The following is a 19,193-nucleotide window of genomic DNA, read 5'->3' on the forward strand; positions in this document are numbered from 1 at the left end:
GGAAGTGAAGTCACTTCCGGCCTGGGGTGTTTGTTTGGACTGGAGAAGGGAGGCGGCGGGTGAAGCGCGCGTCGAGCGGGGGAGCGGCGCTGTCTGTGGAGATCCGCGGAGGACGACCAGGATTCGTTGGCTGCCGTCCCCGCTGCCGTGCACTGGGTGAGGGGTTACCTCGGGCGGAGCGGCGAGAAGGGTGCCACGGCCCAGGCGGTCGAGAGACAGCACCTCGACGGCTGAGGGGCCTAGAGGGTCCCCCGGGTTGTTGGCCATCTAGCCCCGTGAGGCCTTTATTCCCTGCCTCTTTCAGCCAAGTCTGAGAGATGAGCTTGGACCGATTTTGTTTCTTTATTCTCTGAGAAATGGCCGTCGTTTTTTTTCTCATTGTCATTATTATTTATGATTTGGATCTCGCAGCACTTTATCCGGGTCCTCGGTGGCGCGCGAGGGTTGCCGGGATGGCACTTTCTCGCGTCACCCCCTCCCTCCAGTCCCTTCACACACACCCCTCCGGTACCCTTTTCCCTTGCCCCCTACTGCTGCCTCGGCAACAAAGCTCATTGTTTCTCCCCACTTTACGCTTGCGCGTCGCCACGCGCAGCTCCTGCTTGCTGCGCTTGCGCGCTCCTCCCGAAACTGGGATGGGGGAAGAAAAAGGGGCGGAGGGACTGGCGGAGGGAGCGTCCTAGGGGAGCTTTCTGCAACCGACCAAGGGCCTGTACCTTTCTGATTCCCTTTCTCCCGTTTCTTCGCTTTCCGATGCCGCCCCCCCCACCCCGACTCTTTTTAGTTATATTGCATCCCATGCTCCGGATAGGAGAGCCTTTGGGTTACTGGGAATCCCTACTTCCCAGGAGGGTTTTGAGCCAGATGAACTTGAAGGGTCCATCCAATTCACATTGTTTGATTCTGGTCACCTTACTTTTAATTTCTCTCTTTGTGCTTACTCCCCTCCCCACCACCAAAAATATATGGTTTGTGGTGATGGTTGTTTCTCAAAATCTTTGTTGAAGCAGTCAGCAATAGTATTTTTTAGTGACTCCAAAAAAGAGACCTTCTCTGCTTACTTTCGTTGTCTTGTCCCTGCTTTTGCAGCCCCATCACCTCACAGAAACCGCAAACTCTAGAAAGAATTTGGCTTTCATTTTTGCCATGGGAGAAGGTCTAACAGCTGACAGCTTTTGGCATTTATTTTAACAAGACAAATTCCCATTTTGCGAGTGCTAATTTTGTTTTGTACCTTGGTGGCATGATTTTTCACAAATTGCATTTGAGCAGTTGGTCAGATATTGGTTTGAGTTTTCTTTAAATAGCTTTTGAAATTTCATCTGCTGCAATTTATGACTGCAAATAAGAAAATTATTTTTAATGCGACTCCCAGTGTTTGCTGTTTTGTGCTTCTGTTTCCGGTTATGAAAAGGATATTTGGGGCATATTAGTCTGTCTATGCTTCTTGTTAATTGTGAACTTGAACATAACTTTTTTCCACAAATAAATGTATGACAAAAATAGGTAACTTTACAAAAGTTATAGCGCGTTTATCTGTTTCTTTAAGGGATGGGAATTAGGCGATGGAGACTCACTAATGGTCAAAGGCTTGGAAGCTTGGCCGTTTTTATTATAGTATGTTGCATATTGTTCCTTAAGAGCTCAAATTGAGGTAGGTAATCTCAACCCTATTTGGGACAGAATGAGTTTATAGTAGCCTCCCCGTCCCCCAATAAGCATTCTGCACCTTATTCGGTTTACCCGTTTATGACTCTAGAGAGTGATGTTCCAATTTTAATAGGAAATATAAACATTTATAAAATGCCCATTAGTTGTTTGCACAGCAACTTCGTGGATGTTGTGCAAGATGAAAGAAAATGGAAAATAAAGCCGCTGCCCCTTTCCTTTTGTGCTTTTACATATTCTCATAATTTACAAACTACTTTCACATCCATTATCATAACAACCTTGAAATAGGCAGAGCAGGTTTTATCTTGCCCGTTTTGAAATTGAGGAAATAGAGGCTCGAGATGATTTTTCTTTTATTAGGCACATACTTCTGTAGCACTTAAAAAAAAAATGCCAGGTATTGTTCTAAGTCCTTTTACAAGTATTTAATCTTCGACGTGTCTCAGTGGTAAGTACTACCTACTAAAGACAACAAATGAGAGATGTGAAGTAACTTGCCCAGTGTTACACAGCTAGTAAGAGCTGGAACTCAATTCCATGTAGTCCAGAAATTATGCGCTCTTAACCATTATCCTGTGCTGCCTGTGATTTAGTGACATCTCCAGGATCCTGTAGGTGGTTAGTAGCATATCTAGGATTTGAACCCAGTCCAAGATTAAAGTTACCCAAGTTACTGCCTTTGTGATCTGGACCACCCTGTTGCACAGGTGCCTTAATAGTTTTCATTTGATACAGCCTAAGGTTCAGCTCCAGTAATTCAATCTTTTTTCCCCTTAATTTTCTCATTGTTGAGAGCAGTTGCTGCCTGATAAGATAGCTACTAAGCAACTGTATCTATTGAACACTTGGAATGTGGCAGGTGCAACTGAAGAACTAAATTTTTAATTGTATTGAATTTTAATTCATTTAAATTTAAATGGTCACATGTAGCTAGTGGTTACGTTGGATGGTATGGTTTAAAGGTTTGAATTGCCCCTGCTGCTTATATTTTGTACCAGTTTTTATAAATAAGGATGGTGTTTCTGATGTGCTTTGGGGTTTTATCAGTAGTGATGATAGGCAGTGGTGAGCCATCCTTACTCTCACTTGATCACCCTTGTTACAGTAGCTGAGATTAGGGTATATAGTCTTTGGGATTTTTCTGACGTTTCACTCCTGTAGGTTTTTGGACATGTGATTTTTTTACCTAATACCTTGCTTTAACAACGTTTTAATTGCTCTAAATGTTTAATAAGCACTGAGATAGGTAATACTATTATATGCCAGGCTCTCTGCCCAGGTACTATTATCCATTTTACAGATGGAGAACCTGAGACACAGCGGTTAAACAACTTGCCCATGAGGTCCAGAGCTCATGCTTTTAATCGTTATTTTATACTGTCAAACATTAAAACAAAAAATTCAGTGCTGCTGACAAACTTCTGAGTGGAAAATAAACTGTCTTTATCTTTTCTCACTAATTGCTAAAGGGACAGCTAGTCCGCTAAAATGGACATATAAATGCAAATAAGGTTAATGAGTCAGTTCAAAGTAGAATCCAGTGGAGTAAGAAAAGATGGTGTCTTTGGAGTCAGATTAATGAAGGAGACAGAAGAAAACTTTATTTGAATTTTAATGAGAATTCTTAAGGTGAAACTGAGGGGAAAGTTTCTAAAACTTAAAAGATTTCCATATTTTAAAATTTCATAGAGACTAAAAGAATGGACACTGCTGGAAACCAGTATGTGTAAGGCATTTCAGGAGGGGAAAAAACAGATTTGAAAGTGCCAGGCAATATTAGTAGTAAAAAAACTGCTCTCATCTAACCAAAATCTGGTGAAATTTCTGAATTTAAGTGTTAAGCTCTCATATTAGACTTTCAGCTAAACAGGATGTTTACAAAAAAAAAAAAATTCATTTTCTACAACAGTGAAAGCGAAGTATTTGTAGATAATTGACAGAAGTCTAAATCTGTCCAACTTAATTATTCAAATATAAAGGCAAAAGACATTTAATATATGCATTGGCTTAGAAACAGATATTCTCAGGTAACCTATGGGAGAACTATTAAACCAAAACAGAGTTGTAATGTTAGGGGAAGACGATGAATAAAAGAAACAATAATGAGCAATAAATCTTGTAAAACAGATGATAATGTGAATTATTAAGTGTTCAATTTTTAAATTCTTTAAAAAGATATATATACTGTAAGGGAAAACCTAATAGTGTAGATCCAACTATGCTAAGTTATTTCCACAAAACTCAGGAGATGGTGTGGGGGAGGAAGCTGGTAATCAAATCATTCTAAAGGTCTTGCCTTGTCTGAGAGCAAGGACTGGGGTGGCTATACTAAAGGAAAAGTGTTTTGAACGTCTCGCATTGGTTAGGGGTGTACAGAGTATATTTTTAATTGACAGGAAAGTATTTAAATCTATTTAACTTCACAATAGATGTAAATCAAATCATTATGCTTACACCTTAAACTTACACAGTGCTGATGTCAATTATATCTCAAACGGGGTGGGGACTGCAATTCTCAGTAGTTTGTAAGTCACAGAAAATAAATCAAGTATTTTTTAAAATCCATTTAAAATAGGAAAAGAAACACTACAGAAATAGAATGTAAAAAGAAACTAAACATGAAATTATGATGGAAGACAAAATCAAATATCAGTTATCAAAAATGTTAATTCCCTATGAGACAGGTTATTTTGTGTCAAATAATTTAACTTATAGTAGAGGGCTTGAATATATCACTTTCAGAATTCATTTTTGTACATAGAAATAGAAGTAACACTTTTTTCCCTTTAGGCTCAAAGAACTTTTGCAAAAATCAATTATAGATGTCTGCAACAAAACTCTAATAAATCCCAAAAAGTAAAGTTTTTTTCTGGCATTTTATAGCACAATAAAAGTAGAAATCAGGGCATCAGAGGTAAGCCAAAGAACTTGGAAATTAAGAAAAATATTCTTCCAAGTCTGTAGCTCATTATAAATTAAATAATTTGTAATTACCTACAGTTGATAAGAACTATATTTTATATAAAATATAGGGAAAATTTATAGGGACAAAATTTTTATTAAGTCAAAGGTTGAAAATAAACATGTTTGTCAACTTGAAAAACAAAGCGACAAATAGGCTGAAATTAAAGAGAAATGGAAAATAAAGTGAAAACAAATTAAAAAAATAAGTAGGGGAGTGGGAGATGAGGGTAAGGGGGATCAAATATATGGTGATGGAAGGAGAACTGACTCTGGGTGGTGAACACACAATGGGATTTATAGATGATGTAATACAGAATTGTACACCGGAAATCTATGTAATTTTACTAACAATTGTCACCCCAATAAATAAAAAGAAAAATTCCATGAAAAAAAAATAAGTAGAAAAGATCAATAAGACAATGCAGGGGTTTTGTTTATTAAAGTTGAAATTTTTAATAGGTAATCCATTCAAATCTCAAAAGATATGACAAAAATATCTCTAGCCACCTAGTTCTCCCTGTGGGTAACCAGTGTTCTCAGTTTTGTTTTGTTTTCAGATTTTTTAAATAGCTCTTATTGAACTATCATTCACAAACCATGCAATTTACCCATGTAAAGTGTATTGTATAGTATTTTTTAGTATATTCACAGCTGTGCATCCATCACCACAGTCAATTTTAGAACATTTTCATTACCCTTAAAAAGAAACCACGTACCCTTTTGTTTTCATGCCATATGTGGTCTTTTGTGACTTCTTTCACTTACCATAATGTTTTCATTGTTCATCTATTATATGTAACATATTGAGTATTTTTTATTGTTGTGTAAATAACATTCCATTGTATAGACATACCACAGTGTATTTTTCCATTTGTCAGCTGGGGGACCTGTGCGTTGTATTCACCTTTTGGCTATTAGAATAATACTACTATGAACAGTGTATACAAGTTTTTGTGTAGATAAATATTTTCTAGCCATTCTAGTGTAGTGTCTCATTGTGGTTTTGATTTACATTTCTCTGGTAGTTAATGATGATGAACATCTCTTCCTGTGGTTATTGGCCATTCGTACGAGGTGTGACCCAAAAACATGGTGAATGTTTAAATAAAAAATGTATTACAGTAAAAGACACATTGCCATTAATTTCCCTCAAAATACCCGCCCCTTTGAACACACTTATCCCATCGTTCTTGCTACTTTCTGAAGCAGTTCTGGAAGTCTTCTTTTCGTTGAGTGTCTTCAGTTGCACTGCTATGGCTGCCTTGATGTCCTGAATCGATTTAAAACTTTTTCCTTTCACGGTCATTTTGACTTTGGAGAAGAGCCAAGAAGCACAGTGCCAGATCTGGTGAATAAGGTGGATGAGGACATACTGTAATGTTTTTATTTGACTGAAATTGCCGTACCAGAAGCATTGTCATGATGTGGAAGATGAAGTAAAGACACTCACGAAAGAGGACTTCTAGAACTGCTTCAGAAAGTGGCAAGAACGATGGGATAAGTGTGTTTAAAGCAAGGGGAAGTATTTTGAGGGGGATTAATGGCAATATGTCTTTTACTGTAATAAATTTTTTATTTAAACATTCACCATATTTTTCAATCATACCTCATCTGTCCTTTGGAGAACTGTCCCTTCATTCAGGTCCTTTGCCCATTTTTAAATTGGGTTGTTTGTGTTTTTATTATTGAGTTGTAATAGTTCTTTATATTTTCTAGATACAAGTCTCTAATCAGATATGATTTGTTTTTTAGTTTTATATCTTTTCAGAGATATTATGCTTTGTAAATTGTGAACACACACAGATCCCCCTTTTTTACATATATGAATTCATTACACTCACTGTTGTGCAAATTGCAAAGCTCAATTTTTGTGTTTTCTAAGATAAATTCCTGGTAGGCCTAATCAAGAAAAAGGAATGTAAAATCAAATTTCCTATGAAACAGAAGAGATTAGAATATTTACATAATGTGCAAATTACATTCTTTGTCATTTCATAACAAAATTGAAATTCTGGAGAAAATAAAGTTTTAGTGAAATATAAATTACCATAATTAACAAAAGACGTAGAAAACCTGAACAGACCAATCATAACAAGAAAAAAACAAAATTAAAGCTTATTAAAGATGTACTGGTTTAAATAGTACCAAGCCTGTATAAGTTTAGATTAATTTACCTTCAGGAATCACCTGGTTCTTGTAATTCAAACTATTCCTGAATAGTAAGGATGGAAATTTTCTAGTTTATTTATGTTTGAAAGCTATTATCTCCAGGAGTCTAGCTTTCTGGGGTTGCAGTTATTTTCCTTGCTTTTCATTATTGTTGAAAAGCAGCTGCTCTTTCTTGTCACTTGTTAAAAAGTATCTTTTTGTTGGATTTTTTTTTCTTTTTTGCTTTTGAGAATTCTTTGATATTCTGCGCTTTGACAATAATGTTTCTTGGTTTCTATCAACTTACCATACTTTGAGATTCTTAGGCTTCTTAAACATGTTGGTTGATATCTTTCATCAGATCTGGAATATTCAGATCCTGCCTCTGCCCCATTTTTTTCTTCTTCTGGAACTTGGTAGTTCTTACTCTGCCCCTTACATTATTTGAATCCTTTTTTGTATGCTTCTTGTCTTTGATGTCTTCTAGATAATCTTTATCTTCCATTTCTTCTGTTGTATCTAATCTGCTTGAAAACCTATTACATTTTTATTTGTGTTGTGATTTCTATATATATTTAGAAATTTTGTCTCTTTCAATGCTATGCACTTTTTATACTTTGCTCCAAAGATATATTCAAGCTTAATATGTAGTAATCATTTGTTTTGTTTATCGTCTATGTTACATAATCCTAATATTTGATGAAGTCTGGTATGTGTCTGATTATGCTTTCTGTAAATTGTGCTGTTTCTTGCTCATTGTGTCTTGTTTTCTCCTTCTGGGTTTTGTTCTCTTTAATCATTTATTGTTCATTGCCCCTGAAAAATTACTTGTGGAGGTCCCTAAGGCCTAGAATGAAGATGCCTTCTTCCCAAGGAGTTTGACATTTGCTTTTATCAGGTACCAGCATTAGGGACACTACCAGTTCCTGACCACTTCATACTCAGTTTGCGACTTGGGGTGTTCTGGACCTCCCAGATGATGAGACTTTATTCCTCCTGTCCACAGTGGGACCAGCCATAGTCACTGTGTTTGTGTTCCTTCCCACCTTTTCCTCTTGATTTGCTTGATGAAGAGTGGGGGTTACTTTTAGTTTACCCTTACCTTGGATCTAGTAGCCCTTAATAGGGTCCCAGCTTAGAATGGGGAGTATTTTCTATTCATTTTTCCATTTTGAGTTCTGTGCCTCTTGCCCCATAATGCATCCAAGGAGTCAACTCAAAGAAGCCTAATGGTCAAAGGCCCTCAGCTCAAAGGCAGCTTCAGTGTTTAAAAGTTCCACTTTACTCTCTGATTTCCCACTTTTTTGTCAACATTTTAGTGTTTTTAAGGATTTCTGATAAAATATGTCCCTTCAACACTTAGTTTTTAATAGAAATACTGGTCCAAATAATATAGCCCACCATTATTGGTAAAAAGAAGTCCTCATACATTGGTTTTAGGAATTAAAACAATTCCAAGTAAATATACTGTCTTCCTGGCCAGAAAGCTTAATGTAAAAATATCAATCCTGATCAAGTTGCAAAATTTAATAAAATGCTAGTCAGATTATTATGGACAGAATGATTCTAAAGTTCATATGAAGAATAAATATTCAAGCTTTTCGCCCCCAAAGAAAGACGGAGAAGGGAATTGTGCTACTAGATATTAAAACTTATTGACAGGCTACTGTAAACCCTCTAGTAACTTCTCATTTTAGTTATTGTAGTTTTCCACTCCAGAATTCCTATTTGGTTTCTTTTTTATAATTTCTCTCTATTGACATTCTCTATTTGATGAAATATCATCCTTATGGTTTCCTTTAGTTCTTTGTTCATGGTTTCTTTTAGCTCTTTGAGCAGATTTAAAATACCTGATTTAAAGTCTTTGTTTAATAAGTCCAATGTCTGGGCTTCCTCAGAGACAGTTTCTAATTTTTTTTCCTGTGTATAGGTCATGCTTTCCTATTTCTTTGCATGCCTCATAATTTTTATTGAAAACTGGACATTTTGCATATTATAATGTGGCAGCTCTGGAAATCAGATTCTCCTCTCTCCCCCCAGGTGTTGTTCTGCTTGTTGTAGTTTATGGCTTTTCTAAACTAATGTTGTAAAACTTTGTAAATTTTTGTGTGTGTGGCCATTGAAGTCTGTTCCATTATCTTAGTGGTCAGCTAGTTATTTAAAAGAGATTTCCTTAAATACCTGTAAATAAAAAACAAAACCCTTCCAGTCTTTGCAGATGGGCTCTTGTGTATGCTGAGGCAAACCTTCACCACTCAGGCAGTTGACAACTCTTTCTTAGCCTTCCCTTTATGTGCAGAGCCTGACGGTCAGCCGGAGGGGAGAGTATAGGGTCTTCTCAGGTCTTTTCTGAGGGCACTCCCAGCACTGGGCATAGGCATGGTGTAGGTTTCCTAGAATTTGCAGGAGCTTTTCAAAGGAGCTTTTCAAAGCCCTTATTCCCAAAGCATCTCCTCTTTACCTTTCTTCCTAGGCTTTTTGTTTTTCTGTTGTTTGCTCCAACTCTTATTTCTTGGCCCTAGGCAATATTGGCTATTATATTTGCCTCTGTTTTCAACATACGCCAATCAAACACTTTAAATCGTAAACTTTATGGTATTTGAACTGGTTTGGTATTCAATTTTTAAAATGGCAAACACACAAAGGACACACTATAAATAGTGTGTTCCAAGAAGTTTCAAGAACAGGCCATAGGAAAAAATTTTAAATACTTTATATTAGAACACCTTATGTTCAATAATTTTTAATTTGTCAACGTTCTAAAAGTAAATGATCCTTACCCGTCTAGCTTTCACTTGACTGGCTGTAGCCAGAAATCTGGTCAGCAGTTGTTCCTTCCCTTAGCTGTATGAGATTAGTGCCGGGGCGCCAGTTCATTCTTTTTTGCTTCAGTTATGATTTGTTTCCCAAATATTGCTTGACAAAGTAATTTCATTTACTGTCCTTCATAGACTTTCACTAGGATTTATACCCAATCCACAGGTTGTTTGATGACATGATAACTGGCAAAAAGGTGGTCTCTAGGGCCTTGTTAAATGCAGGGTTTGGGCCCTGCTTGCTAAGCAGTGTATATTTTATTACTGGTTAGCATCAAACAAGGAGGGAATCCCTTGGGATTCCCAGACTCTAGAATTTGCTAAAGCAGATTTTTCATTGTTTTACACAAGCATGTTCTCATAAAATGTGTGGGAATCACTTTTGAAAAAAACAAAAATTGCATGGAGTGGCTGGTTAGCTCAGTTGGTTAAAGCATGGTGCTGATAACACCAAGGTTGCCAGTTCTATCCCCACATGGGCCACTGTGAGCTGTGCCCTCCTTTAATTAATTAATTAATTTTAAAAATTGCATTTATATATTGATCTATTGAAAGCATATTAAAAACAAGTTGGAAGTTTTGTAGTCAATGATATGTAATAGCTACGCACAATGTCAGGGGTTTGTAGACTTGGGGGAGTTAATCACTTTGTGAAGGGTGTAAATATCTAATCATTATGTTGTTTTGTACACCTGAAACTAATAAAAAATCTTTTTAAAGTTAGAAGTGTTTCTAGGTGGACATGTCTCTTATAAAGAGTTACTACTACTTTTCAATTGCATTTGAATATTGAATATCCTGTACTCTACTAAATATGATTTTTGCTGTTTTTAACTGAGTATAAGTCACTTGATAATATTGTGGTCTTCTGAAAGGTAGGATTTAATGGGTATGAATTGGCATAGGATGCATGTTGGGAAAATAATAATGAAAAGCTGTTATAAATTGGAGTGTCTTTGAACATAGTTTAATGATTGTTTCAAACACTAAGTAAACAAAGTTCCATCTGATTGCAAAGCAGGATTGTTCCCTGCTTTTCTTAGTATTGGGCTAATCTAAAATGTAATTCGTTTAAAGATGAGCATATAAATGTTTGATAGCCTGACATAAAAATGAGTAATTTTCTTTAGAGGAACTGATTGCTTTTCAGTCAGAACTTGTTATCAAAATAAAGGGTTTATTTCATCCAAGATTAATGATAAATAAAAATATCAAAGATACCCATTGTCTGTTTTCTGTCTTCGTCTGTTTTCACAGTGCCTCAAATTCCTAACCCAATCATATTTTCTTTCTACCCACACCCTAGCACATAAATTTCAGAGTCTGTCTCTGCTTCTTTCGTATATATACAGCAATAACTAGGGCAGAAGTGCTCAGTAATTTTTAGTTTGAGAACCTCTTAACAACTAAAAATGTCACCACCAGATGCTATTGTCATAAGCATTCAGTATTTGAGAAAACACATGTATGTCATAATAGGACCCCTACCTGCAGTTTAGCCACTAAATTCATATTATATAAACAGCTCTGAATTTTTACTATACTATTTCCCCTTAAGGGTAAGTCCATAAAATGAATTTAAAGGGCCAGGCAACTCCCATAGAGCAAATCTCTCCCTGAACCTTAACCCAAGGAAAATACTATTTCTAGTAGGAGACTAGTTTCTGTGTTTTGCTTGATTTTGATAACTTCAGAGTAAGAAAGCCTGAAGAAGTTTTCTTTTCTTTTTTTTCTTTTTTTCCACTTTATCCTCATTTAGGTATGCTGTTTTCTTCCTTTAGCACAAGTCACACTACTGTTTGAATTTATGTACAAGTAACTTATGTTGTAAACCCATTTTCAGCAGTTTCAGGCAAAATGAATTGGTAGACTATTGTAGAATCTTAAACTTCATGCTTTGAACTTTTAGCCGGCAATATATCAGTTAGGTTAGATCATGTTATCACCTACAGGCATACCTCAGAGATATTGAAGTTTCATTTCCGGACCACAATAAAAGCATGTCTCGAAATAGAGCCAGTCATAAACTTTTTGCTGTTGGAGGGTCTTGCCTTCAATTTGTAAAAAAACGCAACATCTGTGAAGCACAATAAAACGAGGTATGCCTGTATTGAGTAGAGTGTAAGAAATCAGACCTACTGTATTAGATACTGCTTTTACTCACATAAAAAGAGGTTAGGTGATACAGAGGTGGTTGTACAACATGATGAATGTAATAAAAAAATTCATTGTACAAGGAGTAAATTCAGACATGAAGGAGCTTGACATGGACCTAGAGATAAGCAAACACAGTGACCTTTGAACAACACAGGGTTTAGAGGCGCCCACCTTCCTTCCACACTGTAACTACAGTCAGCCCTCTGCATACACGGATTCTCAGCCACAGAGTTGACCCTTGAACAATGGAGGTTTGAACTGCGTTGACCAGTTGAACTGCAGTCAATTGAAAAAAACTCTGTGTATAAGTTTGAACCCATGTTGTTCAAGGGTCAGCTGTACATGGAATGGGCTACAAAGTTGAGAGACTGAGGAACTAAGCGGTTATTAAAAATTTGTTTTCACTTTGGCCTTTTTAATGTTTTCTTAAAACAATTTGCTTTTTGTAAAATCACTTAAGTCTTGCAGGCCATCCATTTAAGCAATTATTTGCCTTCACTGTTATCTGAAAACATTAGATGAATCTAAGCTGTTCTCAGCTGTTTTTGTTTGTTTGTTTGTTTTATTGGGGAACAGTGTGTTTCTCCAGGGCCCATCAGCTCCAAATCATTGTCCTTCAGTCTAGTTGTACAGGGTGCAGCCCAGGTCCAAGTCTAGTCACTATTTTCAATCTTTGTTGCAGGGGGCGCAGCCCACCATCCCATGTGGGAATTGAACCAGCAACCTTGTTGAGAGCCCGCACTCTAATCAATTGAGCCAGCCAGCTGCCCTCAGCTGTTTTTTAGTTTTTCTTCCCCTCTTCCGCCTCCCCCCACCCCACTCCGTTTATTAAACATTAAAATCATTTTGGGGGGAAAATGGAGATTTCTGGTTGCTCAATGTATCATGTACATAGTAGTAATAGTTGCTCTCACTAAGAGAGAATGACTGATTAACTGTATTGTTCTTTTAAGGTTAAAAACTACAACTAACGCCAGCCATGAAAGATCCAAGTCGCAGCAGTACTAGCCCAAGCATCATCAATGAAGATGTGATTATTAACGGTCATTCTCACGAAGATGACAATCCATTTGCAGAGTACATGTGGATGGAAAATGAAGAGGAATTCAACAGACAAGTTAGTTTTGTGTACAGACATGTTCTTTTTCATACCCCATGAGAGCCCTCAAATAATGTACTTGTCCCAAAATGTGTTTTTCATCTGGTCCCTTATACAGAGGGTGCCAAAAAAATGTATGCACATTTTAAGAAAGGAAAAACTGTATTAAGATTACACTGATGGTAAACACTTTGAGCGCCTCTTGTAATTGCAGAGGTCAAATGTGACTCGTATCCATCTTTTGTTATCGGTATATATTGAGTATTACAAGTTCAGTACAGTTTTTTCCTTTCTTAAAATGTGTATACATTTTTTTGGCAACTTCGGTCTTTGAAATATATGAATGTATGTGCCACCACTTCTGTTTTACCTGGATGCTGATTACTACCAGGTTAGGGAGCTATTTTCATGGTTCCACCCCAGAGATTAAGCTTTAGGAGGACTAGGTAGAGCCTGGGAAACTTGTTTCTCAAAAGTTCCCAGATGGTTCCAGTGAGCAATCAGGTTTGGAAACTACTGCCCCAACACGAGTCATACTGCTCTCTTGCAGTGAAAATCAGAATAAGAATCAAGAGCAGATGGGCACAAGCGCTAGGGTGCAGAATTGTTCTGTTTTTCACATTAGATTTTCTCAATGTAATCAGCCTCAAAAATCTGATATCGCTATTCTCTTTAGAGAATTCTCCTATATTGATAAATGTTGTCTTTTATTCCCGTATTTCTGGTATCTGTTCCCATCTTCCATCATTTCCTCCCTGATTATGGCTTTGGTAATAAGTAGCCAGCTTGATGTTACCATACCAGTCAAGAATAGTCGAGGGTAAAACAGTGAAGTCTTATTTCAATGAGAGTCAGTTGGGTTTTTGTTTGTTTGTTTGTTTTTTAATTACCTGTGTCCTGACCGACTCTAAAAATATTTTTCAGTCATTTTTGGTAGGTTTAAGGTTTTACAGTTTTAAAGTATCACAAGTAATTCTGGCATGCATTCCTCAATGAGAGCACTCCTTTATTTGTTACTTCTTCCCCTCTACCCTCAATGGAAGAAAGTATATTCTGCTAAGACAAGTAAAGACTTAGCAAAACCCTAAACAGATCTTCTCAGGTCTTATGGTAAACATTTTCTTTCCTTAGGACACAAGCAGAAGAGGAAATGCAACAGTATTTTTTTAAATGGTTCAAGATAATTTAAGCTGTTCCTAGTGCTGTCTTACCAAGTATGCTATAAATTATCCTTTATTTATTATAAATCTAGATAGAAGAGGAGTTATGGGAAGAAGAATTTATTGAACGCTGTTTCCAGGAAATGCTGGAAGAGGAAGAAGAACATGAATGGTTCATTCCAGCACGAGATCTCCCACAAACTATGGACCAAATCCAAGACCAGTTTAATGACCTTGTCATCAGTGACGGCTCTTCTCTGGAAGATCTTGTGGTAAAAAGTTATTTTTCATCTTTTTTAAACCTAGCTCATCTTTCCCATAAGTGGAAAAGCTAGCAACCATCTGTTTAAGAAGAGTTCTACATCTCTTCCCCTTCAGAAATTGTACTTCTTTTTACTGTGGAAGCAGAGCCTCCCAGTCTTACTTATGACATGGAGTGACTTCTGGCCACACTCGAGTTAGTCTAAGACTAACCGACTTCTTTTCACTGCTTTTAGGTTTGGTAACTATGTTGCCCTAGGATATGTAAATATCTTAAAGTATTGAGCCAAAAGACGTACACAGTATGTCTATGTGACTTGCCCATACTAAAGTAGCTTGATGGAGAGGTGTTGTTCTTCAATTTTGTCTTATACATTTGGTGAAATTTGCAACATTTTATCTGAAAGGTAAAATTTTGGAAATTCTATTTTTCCTGAATTCAGGATTTTCATTAATTCCTTTTGGAACTATGATTTAATAAGGACTTTTACAGGCTCTTTGCAGAAAAGGAAAAAAACCTATTTTCACTTTTAATTATCTGAGTGTCTCGTTGCTAATGGTATATTTGTAGTAAAAAGTTTTCTTAGGAATTGTGATAACTTAGCACCAGCACTAGAGTAGAAACTAATGAGTTCCTTCACTAAATTTAAGATAAAATAATTTAAAGTCAGAATGTTAACCTGTCCATATTGACAGTCTAGTTGCTTCTACAGGGTCTCTGGAATTTACCCCTTAAACTCGGAAGTACTTTTTGCAGTTGTCTTCTATTCACTGTTCAGTGGTTTCCTAACCTGGCTGTGCATCATAATTACCTATGTAGCATTAAAAACAAAAAAAGTTCATTAGCTACATCTCAGACCTACAGAATCAATCGTTGAGGCAAGTTTATTTTTAGAAAGTACGCCCAGAGAATACTGCCAGCTTGCCCTATTAGGCATTTGGAAACTTCTTCTAAAGGACTGTATAGAGAACACTGAAATTTATATCGTGCTGTAGTGTGTGTTGCAGTGAATGACAGTAACCCACAGAGCAGATGTGTCATCTGAATAGTCTGTTGGGATATGCTTGCTTATGGCTACGTAAGTCACTCCACAAATCCTGGTTGCTCTGATACGTAAAGCCTTTTGCTAGGTATAATATATAACTTAAATCTGGAATCAGTATAAATCCATTGTCTAGAAACTGGTTTGTTCAACTTGGTCTATTTGAGATTACTTTAATTCATTCTCATTATTTTGTAGCTGCCAAAGATTGCACATTCAAGAACACTGCTTTTTTTATTTAAACCTCACACTTTTGGGAGGGGGGGGTTGACAGTGTGAGGGATATAAATGATAAACGTCTAAGTATTACTTTGTCTTGTGCACTTGAAACTAATTTAAAAAATTAATAAATAAAATAAAAAAATAAAAAGCTCACACTTTTAAAGTTTATAATATATCTTTCCCTTGAGAGAAGGGAGACTGTCCTGTACAAAGAAATGGTGTGTATAGATTATGAAACTAAGATTAAAGTATTGCTCCAATATGTTGGTTAATGTGCTTTGGTCTTAAAGTAAGTGACATAGGGGACTCAGAATCAGTCTAAAAACCTGCCAGCACGCCTACATTTCCAGCCCTGGAATCCATCCTGGTTTCTTTTTGTCTTTTTCAACTTGCATTCCAAGATGCAGTAGAGGAAAGTCTTCAGATATTCCCTATATGCTGACATGTCTGCTTAGGAAAGTAAAGATTTAGAGATACAGAGTAATCGTGGTACAAGTCTCTAAGACTCTTAGAGACTTTAGCCCGTACTTCCCCTAACTGATGCAAAACTGGAGTCTCAGAGAAAGTGACGTGCCAGGCTCACTTAGGAAGTTAGGGGCAGAACTGGGGTTCCAACTTGGGTCTTCTGACTCCCCGTGTAGTTTTCTTTTCCTATTATATACCATGCTTCCTGTGGGAATTAGAATACAGCAATTGTAGAAAGACAACTCTGTGTTTTCAGTGAGGATCATAAAGTAAAATTAATCCATAAACAATTCCTTGTTTAATACTTTTGCATACTGTGAGACTTTAAAGAAAGTCAAGTATCATAGTTAAATGAACAGAATTCTTTGTTCTGTGACACCTATTTTAGTTCATGTGAAGTTAGTGGGTTTCTAGTTACACTTAAATAAATTTAATTTCAATTCCTACTTTCTCTTTAGAAAGTTGATAACATTTGATACCATACAAATAGGTTACATCCGGTTTTTGCTTTCCCTGCCATAGATTTTTTAGGGTTAAGTTTAACAATCTGAGTTCTTGCTTTTTTATTTTTTGGAAGATGTTTTTGCATGTTGGTCTGGGTTGAATGCTTCTAAGTATCTGAAGCCATCTTTTAATGAACTTGCTTTTTTTTTTTTATGTACTTATTTTTCAGGTCAAGAGCAATCTGAATCCAAATGCAAAGGAGTTTGTTCCTGGGGTGAAGTACTAAAATATTTGAGTAGACGGGGCCCTCTTTTGGTGGATGTAGCACAATTTCCACACTGTGAAGGCAGTATTAGAAGACTTACTTGTAAAAGCTCTCTCTTGTCACTGTGTTACACTTATGCATTGCCAAAGTTTTGTTAGTCTTGCATGCTTAATAAAAGTGCTGGGACTGTTATTATGTAAAAAGCTGTCAAACATTTACTGAAAATAGAATTGGCCCCATGGCTTGATGTGAAGACAGCGAGGAAAGAAGCACCAATCAAGTTGTGACAAAGCACCAAATTAAGAGACCTCTAAATCTTAGTGAATTTTCTTTTTTGAGGCTGAACCTGATCCCTTAGGGTTAAGTAGCTATCATGTGAGAAATACTGAATTCTCCTAATGTTACATCTGAGGAAGTATGTGATTTGAGAATTGTATCTTCCTGAGGAGTCAGTGCATCATAACTATGCCTGTGTGAAGTCTAACATTTGACCAATCCATAATCCAATTGAACTAAGAAATTGTAATGTGATTTGAGTGGTGCTTTTCCTTGCTTTGTTAACCATCACTACAATAGTCTGCAGCACAACTTTTCTTTTAACAAAGCTAGAACAGTTTTGGCTTCTTAAACTTCATATTTGGGTAGATTAAGCTGCCATACGTGTTCAGTGTGAATAGTGTTTAAGTTGAAAATATTGTAAAAAAATTATATTTTTTCAAAAATATTTAAAAAAATAAATAATAGTAGAACCGAGCTGATGGCTGTGTTTATTGATGCTGAATGCAGACTCTCCAGTGGTGATACTCCAGTGTGGGCTCAGTGCCTCAGGACAACCCTGCTGGCAAGATTTGCTGAGAGAGCAGACTTTATTAGATCCCATTTTGTCAAGTATGTTGTTATGCAAGTATCTGTCCAAAATACAGCAGTCAAATAAACCCCATAGCTCCTTCCATAACCCATGTTGATCGCCTCAGAATACAATGTGAGGGCAATTGTAGATACCCATGTTAAGAAACTTTAGCTGACCAATATAGTGGTAATCTTACTACTGTAACCTTAATTGGCTTCTACCCCTCACATTGCTGGTCTAATTGGACTGGTTTGCTATTTTCATTCATCTGGATCTTCCCCTCTTCCCCCTCACAAGCTTAGTTATAATATGTTTATGACTAATCTTTATTTGGGATAGGCTGTCGGTCAACAAGCAACTTCCTGATTCCACACAATCCTGCCTCATGGCCCCACTCAGTTGCTAATGCCCTCTGTGCTTTTATTGAGCTTATTGGGCTCAACATTAAGAAAGCCATGTAATCAGTTCTTGCTCACCTTCTCCCTGGAGTGTGTGTGTGTGGGGGGGAGCACCTGTGCCCCAGTCGTTTTTAATAGCTACTGCAACAAACTAATAAACAGGTTTTTTAAGAAACTCTGAAGCAGAGACGATCCTGCTTGGTTCTCGTTCTTTTTTGGAGCCATGATACAACCAGTCCCCTTTGTTCTCTTGACAGCTCAGCATCACAAGTGGCACAGCAGGCTGCCAAACACATGAGGCTAACAGATCCTTTCTGAGCTCAGATGGGGGCAAATAAGTTCATTTCTACATTCTGCCAAATTACCATAGTGCAGTATGATTGGAGATTATAAACTTAGGCATTGTAACCTAATGATTAAGAGCAAAGACTAGCCAGACTTCCTGGATGGGAATCCAGTGATCCTGGGGTGACTTAACCTTTCTGTGACTTAGTTTCCACCTCTTTAAAATGTAATAACAGTATCTATTTCAGGAGTGTGTAATTAATGTACATTAAACGCTTAAGATAGTCCCTGGCACATAGAAAGTTCTATTTAAGTGATTGTTGTTATTGCTGTTAAGGAGTCATCTAGGCTAAACTCTCATTTTGTTGGAACTTTTCTTGTCTGTCTTAGGGAACATGCACATTAAAACTACTTTGATGTTTGGCTAGAGAGCCAGGCTTCTGCATTACAGGTAGAAATGGAAAGTTTCAGAGCATTGCTAACTCCATTTTGAAGTCCTTGGGATAAATGATCACCCCATCAGGGCCTATATGGCATAGTTTTAGGGTAACTGAAGTCATTCTGTTTTTGTGTTGTGACCATTATTGAAACAAGGTATATGAGAGGATTTTTCCTGTTCTTGTGCTATGTCAGTATTTGTCAATCTTTTCCATGTCATAAAATGTTACTTGTTTAGCATACTGGAGTACAGAGGTGAAGCTGGCTGTCTGTGGCTGAAGTTTATGGCTCATGGGCTCCAATTGATCCAGCTTCTGCCCAGATACCCAGAAGGCTGAAGGGATCATATGTCAGCATACTTGTAACCTCTCAGTGGCCCACACTTGTTGGGAAGTTCTCTCACTATAAAATAGCTAAGGAGTTCTACTCAAAATCCATATATTGACTTTTTACCCAGTCTACCTTCCCTTTGAAGACACTCAAATAGGTCACAAAAACGGAAACTGA

The 19,193-nt window shown here is 37.0% G+C and overlaps 2 protein-coding genes across 2 annotated transcripts in view; one reads left to right on the plus strand and one right to left on the minus strand.

The window, feature by feature from the left end:
* PAIP2 (poly(A) binding protein interacting protein 2) lies at positions 1-17,468 on the plus strand. Its single transcript, XM_019740317.2, has 4 exons — positions 1-156; positions 12,710-12,873; positions 14,108-14,287; positions 16,680-17,468. The coding sequence occupies exons 2-4, from the start codon at positions 12,736-12,738 to the stop codon at positions 16,734-16,736; spliced, it is 375 nt and encodes a 124-aa protein (XP_019595876.1). The 5' UTR covers positions 1-156; positions 12,710-12,735; the 3' UTR covers positions 16,737-17,468.
* Positions 17,454-19,193, minus strand: part of SLC23A1 (solute carrier family 23 member 1) — a 12,342-nt gene continuing 10,602 nt past the window's right edge. The window contains exon 16 of the mRNA XM_019740310.2: positions 17,454-17,566. The gene's annotated coding sequence lies outside the window, so the exon portion shown is untranslated. The remainder of the gene's footprint in view (positions 17,567-19,193) is intronic.

Source organism: Rhinolophus sinicus, linkage group LG10 (genome assembly GCF_036562045.2).
Source record: "Rhinolophus sinicus isolate RSC01 linkage group LG10, ASM3656204v1, whole genome shotgun sequence".
NCBI lineage: Eukaryota > Metazoa > Chordata > Mammalia > Chiroptera > Rhinolophidae > Rhinolophus > Rhinolophus sinicus.